Source organism: Hyaena hyaena, unplaced genomic scaffold, assembly GCF_003009895.1.
Source record: "Hyaena hyaena isolate Hyena2069 unplaced genomic scaffold, ASM300989v1 scaffold_534, whole genome shotgun sequence".
NCBI lineage: Eukaryota > Metazoa > Chordata > Mammalia > Carnivora > Hyaenidae > Hyaena > Hyaena hyaena.
The window spans coordinates 608,976-619,962 of record NW_024081166.1 but is presented as its reverse complement, the minus strand read 5'-3'; the positions used below and the strand labels follow the sequence as shown (position 1 = coordinate 619,962).

The following is a 10,987-nucleotide window of genomic DNA, read 5'->3' as shown; positions in this document are numbered from 1 at the left end:
ACGCTATTATCAGTATAACTTATTTCCCATGAAGTGTGTATGAAGAAAGAAGTGGAGTAAAAGTGGTGTTTGTTATTGAAAATTAATTAACTAAAGTGTGTGACTTATGTAAGGTAGCTAATCATATTTTATAATTCCTTTTCTACAGATGATGAATCAGAGATTCAGAGATACAAAATGACTTTTGAGTAAGGGTTAGGCAAAAGCTGAACCAATGTTTTTGTTTTGTTCTCATTTAATTTTTTTAATTTTTTTAGATGTTTATTTATTTTTGAGAGAGACAGAGACAGAGAGCAAGCAGAGGAGGGGCAGAGAGAGAGAGGGAGACACAGAATGTGAAGCAGGCTCCAGGCTCTGAGCTGTCAGCATAGAGCCCAATGCAGGGATGGAACCCACGAACCGCGAGATCAATGACCTGAGTCAAAGTTGAATGCTTAACCGACTAAGCCACCCAGGCGCCCCTGTTTTGTTTTCATGTTAATTCCAGTTCCCACGCTTCTTTCACTATACCACGTGGTAATCTCAATTTTATCTGAGATCTTTATTTATCCTATTTTATATAAATAAAAGTATATGCTTTAAAAATGACTATTGCCATAGTTAAACAACACTATGCCATAGACAGTGATTCTCAAGGCATGGTGCAGGGCTGGTGGCAACTGTGTCAGCTGGGAAAGTGTAAGAAATGCACATTCTTAGGTCTTTGGCAGACCTACTGAATCAAAGTCTCAGGGAGGGAGTTCTGGCAATCTTGTTTCAGCAGGGCCACCAGCCACTTCTGAGGCACACTCACGTTTGAGCTCTATAACAGCAGTTCCCAGCACGTTGTGTGTATCATCATCATCTGTATGACTTTGTGAACTCAGGGGTACTCCCTACACATACATCTGTGCGATTCACACTTGGCCAAAAAGTTGAGTGACACTGCTATAAAATGTTCACGAGATCAGTGACATCTCAACTGCTTAAGAGCTTCATTATTTTTACATATTTGGTCAGTCTAAGGGTGTATTATAGCAGTGGTTCTAAACTGGGGGCAAACTGTCCACCGTATGTCATAATATTTTCACTGTGAGAGACTGAATTTTATTTGATAAGGATTTCATGTAGTATTCTGACTGAATATAATTTTCAGGTTTTGGGAGGATGTGATTGGAACCACAGTATGACCTAATATGTCTAGATTGACAAGATAGGTAATATTCTACCTTCCAGGTATATCTAGACTTTTTCTTTCTTCTTTCTTTCTTTCTTTCTTTCTTTCTTTCTTTCTTTCTTTCTTTCTTTCTCTCTTTCTTTCTTTCTTTCTTTCTTTCCTCTCTCTCTCTCTCCCCCCCTCTCATCTTTCTATCCATCATCCATCTATCTATCTTTCTAGATAGATCTAGAAATAAGTCTGTTAATATTATAATTTATTGGTGAAAAAAATTAGTCGGAAGTCTTTAATTTTATAAAGTTAAATTAGAAGGACTTTCTGCTTCAGCCCACGAAGGAGCAACTTTTGTGAGATGTGATCTCCTGCAAGAAACAAGGAGAAAAGTATAAAAATACGTAACTCTTTCCAGACATTGAACAATCGGCAGAAGAGAACTGTAAATCCTGAGAGGAGAAGAACCAATGTGAGTCCGAGACCTATGTAAGCTTTCTGCCTGCAGGCAATCTCCAAGTGCAGCACAGGGAGCGGAATGCATATAAGGCGTTGGTCTCACTGAGGTGAGATAATATAGACTAATGTTCAAATATACTAAGAAGGTTAGAATTTTTAGGGAAGAGGATAAAACAGAAGAAAGGGCTCCAGAAATCTGCATAGGGGTTTCCTAAAGTCTTTGAATAAAGAATAATATGACCATTATAAAGTGAAACACCACAAAGCTACCCTCTAAAAAAAAAAAACGAAGGAAAAAATAATTACTGAGTATCCATAAGACAAAGAAGTTTTGACAGCTTATACACAAGGCTAAGTATTATTCATTCAAGTTCCCACCAGCCAGAGTAGAGAAACGTTACTGAATATGCTGGGCATTATGGGCTGGGCTGCTTTGTGTCCCCCCTTAATATTCATAGGTTGGAGCCCTAAACCACAGTGTGACTGCATGTGGCGATAGGACCTTTACGGAGGTAATTAAGATGACATAAGATCATAATGGTGGGGCTCTAATCTAATAGGCCTGGTGTCCTTCTATATAAGAGGAAGAGACACCAGAGACTTTAATGTCTATCAGCTCAAGAATAGAGAAAAGGCCATATGAGAACACAGTGAAGAGTGTTCATCTGCAAACCAAGAAGAGAGGTCCCACCACAAACCAACTCTGTCAGCACCTTGATCTTAAACTTGCAAGCTCCAGAATTATGAGAAAATAAATCTGTTATTTAAGCCACCTGGTTTGTGGTATTCTGTTATGACAGCCCAGCAGGTTAATATTCTCGGTGTCTGTAGAGTCCCTAGAAAAGACTATCCTATACAGGATGAACTAGTCCTAGAGAATGGGAACATTTAGCAGTCCAAAAATGGCTTAAAAGCAAGCTTTGAGTGGATCACCCTTATTTTCAAGTAATGTGAATGCTTTCTAGAACAAATTGTAGAACTTATTAAAGAAATGCAACAAAATCCAGACCCAATAGTGAGAAATTTACAGTGTCTGACACCCAACCCAAACTTACCAGATGTGCCAAGAAGCAGGAAAATATAAACTTTAATATGGAAAAAAAATCAATCAAATTAACTGATCAAGGAATAACTGAGATAATGGAACTAGTAAACAAAGACTATAAAATAGCTAAAATATATATTGAAAACGTGCTGAGATTTTAAAGGAAATGATAAATATAATGAGGAAGATATAAAAAATAATCAGGGGTCCCTGGATGGCTCAGTCAGTTAAGCGTCATACTTTAGCTCAGGTCATGATCTCAGGGTTCGTGAGTTCAAACTCTGCATCGGGCTCTCTGCTGTCAGCACTGAGCCTGCTTCAGATCATCTGTCCCCCCTCTCTGTCCCTCCACCACTCACTCTCTCTCAAAAATAAATAAACATTTAAATAAATAAATAATAGTCCAATGAAACTTCCACAAATGAAACAATATCATTATCTGTCATGAAAATTTCACTGGGTGGGGTTGACAATAAAATTAAACACTTCAGAGGTGAGAAAAGATATAAACTGGAAGACACAGAAATAAAAACTGTAAACTGTCCAAAATCATAGAAAAAATTAAACTAAATTAAGAGCCTCATTGTCCTATGGGACAATATCAAGCAGCCTAACATATATGTCTTGTGGGGTCTTGAGTAGAAAAACAGGGTGAGAAGGAAGGGTAGAATAGAAAAAAATATTTGAAGAAATGACAGGAGAAAATTTTACAGATTTGATAAAAAAAATATAAACTCAGACAAAACCTTAACCAATCCCAAGCAAGATTAAAAAAAAAAAAGCTACCCTGAGAATGTCATAATTAAATTGTGCAAACAAGTGATAAAGAGAAAATCTTAAAAACAGCCAGAGAAGTGAGGAGGGGTAAACATACATTATGTATGGAGGGCAAACATAAGAATGACTTCAGGTTTCTCATTGTCAGAAATAAGGGAATAGACCCATATCTTTAAAATGCAGACAGAAAACAAAAAGTCAACCTAGAATTCTTTACCCAGAATAAATAGCTTTTAGAGCTAATAGTGAAAGTAAAATAAAGACATTCTTAAAAAAAAAAAAAAAAAAAGGCTGAGAAAATCCATAGCAGACCTGGAAAAGGAAAAAAAAAAAGTTCTACAGGCAAAAGAAAAATGATACCATATGAAAACCTGAATCTACACAAGAGAAAGAGTATCAACAATGGTATGTGGACAAATATAAAAGAACTTCCTTTCCAATTTAAGTTCTTTGAAATGTCACTTTAAAAAGCATTAAACAGATGAATCCCACCCAACCTGTGTATTCTTAACATATGTTTCCCATGTATCTATTTCTGTAAATATTCCTTCTATCCTGAGGGTGGATTACAAGTGGATTTCGACCTCAGAAAACATTTTATCTTAATTTCATCCTTATAATATTCACTCTCATCATTCTGTTGCTTTTTTCCATTATGTTACAACTTTGCAGCTGCTGAGTGTGGACAATATCTAACATTGAAAAACTTGTTGGGGCGCCTGGGTGGCTCAGTCAATTAAGTGTCTGACTCTTGGTTTCTGATCAGGTCATGATCTCACAGTTCATGAGATGGAACCTGAGTTGTGCTCTGTGCAGACAGTGCTTGGGAATCTCTCTCCCTCTTTCTCTGCCTACTCAGGCTCTCTGTCTTTCTCAAAATAAACAAATAAACGTAAAACAAAAACAAAAACAAAAACAACTTGTACCCAATTCTGATACACCTTAAGTCATGTCAGCATGTATCAATCACTCTGCAAGACACACTGTGTAGATAGGTAGGTGCTGGAATTCTCAGTGTAAAAGAATGCAAAATTGTTTGCACAAAATGAAAAAGCAAATTCATTTAATAGAGAAGAACTTAGGCTTCCTCGGCTCAACTTAAAGGATCTACATTCCTTCAAATTATGTATTGTACTCAATCTTTGGGGTTCTTCTTTTTTTTTTGGCTCTTTTTTCCCATGAATAATAAATTTAACAAACATTGCTAAAATGTAGTTTAGTAATTTAATGATCCTTTTTTTCCCCCCAAACAAAGGTAAACTCCTTTCAACTATCAAATTACACAAATCCATTGCTAACTGGAGAATTATGTTCCAATGGAAAAGTGGAATATTGTCAGCAAAATCAAAGATATTTTCAAAGGAATTTTTATTTTTATGCAAAAAGCTTAGATTTTAAACTTCAAGCATCTCCTGTCTCAAGTATTTTTTGGCAACAGAAGTATAAAGTCGAAGAAAAAAGAATGCTAGTAAAAATAATCTTAAAATTCTTAATATTTAGTGTTGGAATTTACATAGTAGAGCAGGAAGCAAAGAGCAAAATCTTCTTACTCTCTTACAAGTCCTCCAAAGACTTCCCACAGAACTTGGAATAAAATGTACAGTCCTTGTCATATCATTCACCTTAATGTTCTGGCCCTTGACTTGGCAGGTCACCTCCTGCCATTCTAGTCACATCATCCTCAACAAGCTCAAGCCCTAGTAACCTGTTAACATTCTTTTAGTTTGTTGACCTTGCCAAACTAACCCCCAACCATGACCTCATAAACTGCTGTTCCCTTTTCCTGGGAACTCTTTCACCTTGCTACCTTATCAACTCCCTCCTTCCTTTCTTCCACTGAGTTAGCTTATAATACTTCATTATATTCTTTATTTTCCCTTCAGTACACTTATCTTGCATAATATGTATTTGTATATCTCTTTAATGTCACTCTCTTCCAGTAAGTAGGTATCAAGTCATTTTGTCTCTCCTCCCTTACCCAGGAAAGGTGAGTGGTATAGAGTGGGCACTTCGTGTTTATGGAATGAAGGAATAGCTAGATTTGCACATGAAAAAGCACACAAATGCTTTTTCCAACAAATTTCATTCTTAGATGAAACCTACACACTGTGGTGGTATTTGCTATTATTTTATATGCACTAGTGGGTTTTTCAAGAGCGCTACATATATTAAAATTGGTTTGTTTAGCATTACAAGGATTCCTAGTGGTAGTATGAAGGATCAGTTAAAAACATCTTATTGCATGTGAACATTTAAGGGTACCAGATGCTCAGAAATTCTAATGTTCCCTACAAAAAAAGTGTGCCACACACACTTATGAACTTATACTGGAAAATGGAAGCATTTATATATGATAAGATGTTATAAAATGAAAAGGAAAATTCATTCAGGCAGTGGAAATCCTAGTTCCAATATGAGAACTCAGCATTTCTCTGCAACGGCAAGGTGATTCTGTGTTGCAACATCTCCACACTGTGGCCAGATCTAGAATAGCTTCCTACTCTGTGCAAATGCATGCTTTCCAGGTCTTAAGTAAGGGGTAATGTACCCAAGTATGTATTCAATGCTAAATGGAACTAATTTGAATAGTTTCCTGAAAAATTAATCTTAGTCCAAAATTTTATTAGTATCCCTTAGTTATCATAGCTTAATGACACGCTGGCACAGTTTACCGTGGTTGCTTTTCTAATGGTTCACTCCTCCCTTTCCTGCTACACATGTCCCAAATCAATTAAAAAAACAAACAAAAAAACTTCAAATATATGATTTAGAAAGAAAAACTAGAGGGAACTACATTATACATTTCTCTATTTTAGCAGTAAGTTCCTTTATTAACTGTTACCCCTTTCCCCCAAAATGTATCTAATCTATGACAACCTGAGGTGCTAACCTGAGTTAAGCTTAAATTTTATAATTTTTTCAAAACTTTGTGCCATTGGATTATTTAAGATATACTGTTTTCACATCTACTCTTTAAAGGGACTTGGTGCACCACCCTCTTTCTAGTATTGAATGAGAAGTACAGGTATTTCCTAAATGAAGGAAAAAGGGAGAAAAATCTAACTAAATTTCCCAATCCTCCTTGGTCAAGCCTTTTTGATAACAATTTTTGGTTTTGTTTTGTTTTGTTTTTTTTTTTGGGCGGGGGGGGGTTGGTTGAGTGAACACTCCAAGAGCCTGGTACATGATAATGGATTTGACCACCTTGTTAAGAAAATATTAATCTAGGGCTACCTGGGTAGCTCAATCGATTAAGTGTCCGACTTCAGCTCAGGTCATGATCTCACATGGGTTCGAGCCCTGCCTTGGTCTCTGTGCTGACAGCTAGCTCAGAGCCTAGAGACTGCTTCGGATTCTGTGTCTCCCTCTCTCTCTGACCCTCCCTTGCTCATGCTCTCTCTCTCTCTCTCAGAAATAAATAAAACATTTAAAAAAAACTAAAAAGAAAACATTAAAAAAATTTTTACTGTAGTAAAAAAATATTAATCTATAAAATGCCTTGATTGGCTAGACAGCAATTTTACCATGGAATGGAGAAATGGTATTTTGTTAACTATAATCATTCATTCGTTTTTCCTTCATCCAACACTGACAACTTTCTATATTAAATTCTGCAGATAACACAGCAAGGATTTCCCCAAGTATGTACCTCCTAGAAGAAAGCAGCAATGTTATCACCTCCTTTGGTTTTCTCATCAGCTCTTAATATACTTTGATGTCCATGGTAGATGGCTGGTAATATTTAGAATGCCTGAAATATGCAAGTAATTTTTAAATCATCTTATTATATGCTGGTGCTTATAACTGTATAATTCTGAATCACATATGTTATTATGGAATTATGGAATGTCAAAATTATATTGTTATATCTGAGGTACTGGGTACATCATGTACTGACTGATGACTAGTTAAAAAGAAAAACTAATTCCACTAATTCAATGAATGTAGCTAAAAGAGGTTAACAGGATAGCATTATCACTAAAATCACTACAGCAAGGTCATTTCTAAAGCTTCAGGGCTTTGGAAGATGCCTCTGTCAATGGGAAAAATGAACTGAGACTATTTCGCTACACTTCTTTTGTCCTGTAACTATTTCTAGAAACTATTGTTTGGTAAATGCCCTGAAGATGAGAAAATCCCTGTAAGAGCGATAAATAGGAAGGGGAGTAAGAAATCATCAGTCAAATAATTGGAACCAAATGTCAAAATCAATTAAAATAGCATTAGAAATATTATGTGCTTAAAAACTAAGTTATAATCAGAACTTTATTAGAGTTTTCTGTACATAAATTCCCTTCATGATTGAAGTACAGTTGACATAGCAGGTTATATTAGTTTCAAGTGTGCAACACAGTGATTTTGACATTTGACATTACACAATGCTCACCATGATAAGTGTAGTTACCATCTGTCACTATACAAAGTTATTACAATATTATGGACTACATTCCCTATGCTGTATTTGTAATCCCTGTGACTTGTTCATTTTATAACTGGAAATTTGTACCTCTTAATCCTTTTTACCTATTTTACCCCCTCCTCTCCTCCCCTCTGGCAACTATTGGTTGTTCTCTGTATTTATCAGTATGTTTCTGTTTCTGTTTGTTTTTTAGATTCCACATATAAGTGAAATCATATGGTATATCCATCTGACTTATTTCACTTAGCATAATACCTTATATGTCCATCCATGTTGGACATATATATAAATATATATATATATATATATATATCACATCTTCTTTCTTCATTCATCTATCAGTAGATACTTAGGTTGCCTCAATATCTTGGCTATTGTAAATAATGCTGCAATAAACATAGGGGTGCCTGTATCTTTCTGAATTAGTGTTTTCATTTTCTTTGGGTTAATACTCAGCAGTGGAATTACTGATCATATAGTATTTCTATTTTTAAGTTTTTGAGGAACTTCCATAACTGCTTTGGTTACACCAATTTACACTCTACCAATAGTGCATGAAGTTTCCCTTTTCTCTGCATCTTCACCAATACTTGTTATTTCTTGTCCTTTTGATACTAGTCATTCTGACAGGTGGGAGGTAATAGCTCATTACAGTTTTGATTTGCATTGATGATTAGTCATGTTGAATAGTCTTTCATGTGTCAATTGGCCATCTTCATGTCTTCTTCAGACAAATGTCTAGTCAGTTCTTCTGTCCATTTTTAAATCAGATTACTTGGGGATTTTATCATGTGGAGTTGCATGAGTTCTTTACATATTTTGGATGTTAACTGCTTATCAGATATATCATTCACAAATATCATCTGCCATTCAGTAGGTTGCCTTTTCACTTTGTTGATGGTTTCCTTCACTGTGCAAAACCTTTATAGTTTGATGTGGTCCTAATAGTTTATTTCTGCTTTTGTGTTTCCCTTGCCAGAGTAAACATATGTAGAAAAAAAGCCAATGTTCAGGAGATTACTGCCTATGTTTTCTTTTAGGAGCTTTATGTTTTCAGGTCTTACATTTAGGTCTTTGAGTCATTTTATTTTTGTATATGGTGTAAAAAAAAATAGTCCAGTTTCATTTCATTTGCAAGTAGCTGTCCAGTCTTCTAAATACCATTTATGGAAGAAACTGTCTTTTCTCCATTTTATATTCTTGCCTCCTTTGTCATAGATTTAATTGATCATATAAGCATGGGTTTATCTGGGTTCTCTATTCTGTTCCATTGATCCATGTGTCTATTTTTGTGCCAGTACTGTACTGTTTTGATTATTACAGCTTTGTAGTATAGCTTGAAATCTGAGATTGTGAGACTTCCAGCTTTGTTTTTCTTTTCTCAAGACTGCCTTAGCTATTTGGTGTCTTTTGTGGTTCCATACAAAATTTAGGACAATTTGTTTTAGTTCTGTGAAAACTACTATTGGTATTTTGATACAAATTGCACTGAATCTGTAGATTTCTTTGGGTGGTATGAACACTTTAACATTAACTCTTCCTATTCATGAATACGGTATATCTTACTATTTCTTTTTGTTTTTAATTTCTTCAATGTCTTACAGGTTTTAGAGTACAGGTCTTTCACCTTGGTTAAATTTATTCCTGGGTACTTTATTCTTTTGCTTTTTGGTACTTTACTCTTTTTAATAAAATTACAGATGGGATTGCTTTCTTAATTTCTCTTTCTGCTACTTTGTTATTAGTGTATAAAAACAGGACAGATTACTGTATATTAATTTTGTATCCTGTACCTACTGAATTCATTAGTTCTGTTTTTTGTGGAGTCCTCAGGTTTTTCTATATAAGTTATAATGTTATCTGCAAATAGTGACAGTTTTACCTCTTTCTTACCAATTTTTATGCTTTTTATTTTTTTAATTTTTTCTTGTCTACTGTGACTAGGACTTCCAGTAGTGTATTGAATAAAGGTGGTAAGAGTGGATATCATTGTCTTGTTCCTGATCTTAGAGGAAAAGCTTTCAGGTTTTTTACCATTTATTTCTACGCAATGTTTAAGCAAATTGTTTTTAAACAATACATTATAATTTTGGCCATTTTTTTAAAGTACTTTCTCAATAGACACAAGTGACCTATGAATCGTCTTATTCAGTTCTAGTTCTTTCACCTCAGTTCAGCATGACGATATGACCACTGAACTAGTTGCTTTTTAGCACTGGTTATACAACTCTTCCTGGTTCACTTTTAGTATCCTACAAATAGTCATTTCGGACCTCATTCCAGAAATATTTTTTCTACCAATATTTTCTTTGTTTCCTTTGGATGGAATCATAATTACCAGTCTTATAATATCATCATGGAGCACATACATGGCACTTAGTTGCTTTCTCACTATCTCTATAAGGAATATATAAAATTCTATGTATTTATAACTGAATTATCTTCAAAACCAGTACATTCTCCTATATTTCTATTTCTATTGTCATAACAATACTTTCACCTAGCCTCAAAGGGTTGCAGTTATCAGTGGGTCTTCCATGTCATTCCCACATCCCATGCTCCATCACTCTGAATCTTTTAATTCTCATCTCAGTATTCTTTATCATGCCCATCTTTCCTTTCCCACTTCAATTGCCACTGTCATATCTACAGGTACTTCATCATCTCTTGCCTGGAATATTGCAGTGGTCTCTTAAGTATGCCTCACATATCAGATTCATCATTTTTACATTCTCAGTCTTGATTTATTCTGTGTCAATTTAGTACTATGAAAGCACACACCAAATCATAATTCTCTGCTAGAAAGCCCTAATTATCTTCTTATTGTATATGAATAAAATAGAAACCCTAAGAAACAAAGATTTTTCCTGAAGCATTGTAAATTATATTTCCTTCTGGTCTTTATTTCCATGTTCAAATGGAACCACGCCATCATCAGTCCTCTGAGTTTGCTCCCAATTTCAGGGCAGTAGCTCTAGGTGTTCTCCTCCCTGTGTTGCCCTCTTCACTTCATCTCTGCCTTTCATCCCTTTGCTTCTTTGGCTAGCTTGTTACCTCCCTTGATTGCTTCCTACCAAAGTTGGTCTCACTACCTTCTCCCAGTTCTTACAGTTCTTTAAAAACCACATATTTTAGGGGC

The 10,987-nt window shown here is 35.2% G+C and overlaps 1 protein-coding gene across 1 annotated transcript in view; it reads right to left on the bottom strand.

The window, feature by feature from the left end:
* Nucleotides 1-1,325: 1,325 nt before the first annotated feature.
* The window catches only part of CUNH3orf38 (chromosome unknown C3orf38 homolog), a 35,952-nt gene continuing 26,290 nt past the window's right edge, over nt 1,326-10,987 (bottom strand). Inside the window, exon 5 of the mRNA XM_039255599.1 lies at nt 1,326-1,518. Within this exon, the coding sequence (XP_039111530.1) occupies nt 1,480-1,518 (39 nt within the window). The 3' untranslated portion in view covers nt 1,326-1,479. The remainder of the gene's footprint in view (nt 1,519-10,987) is intronic.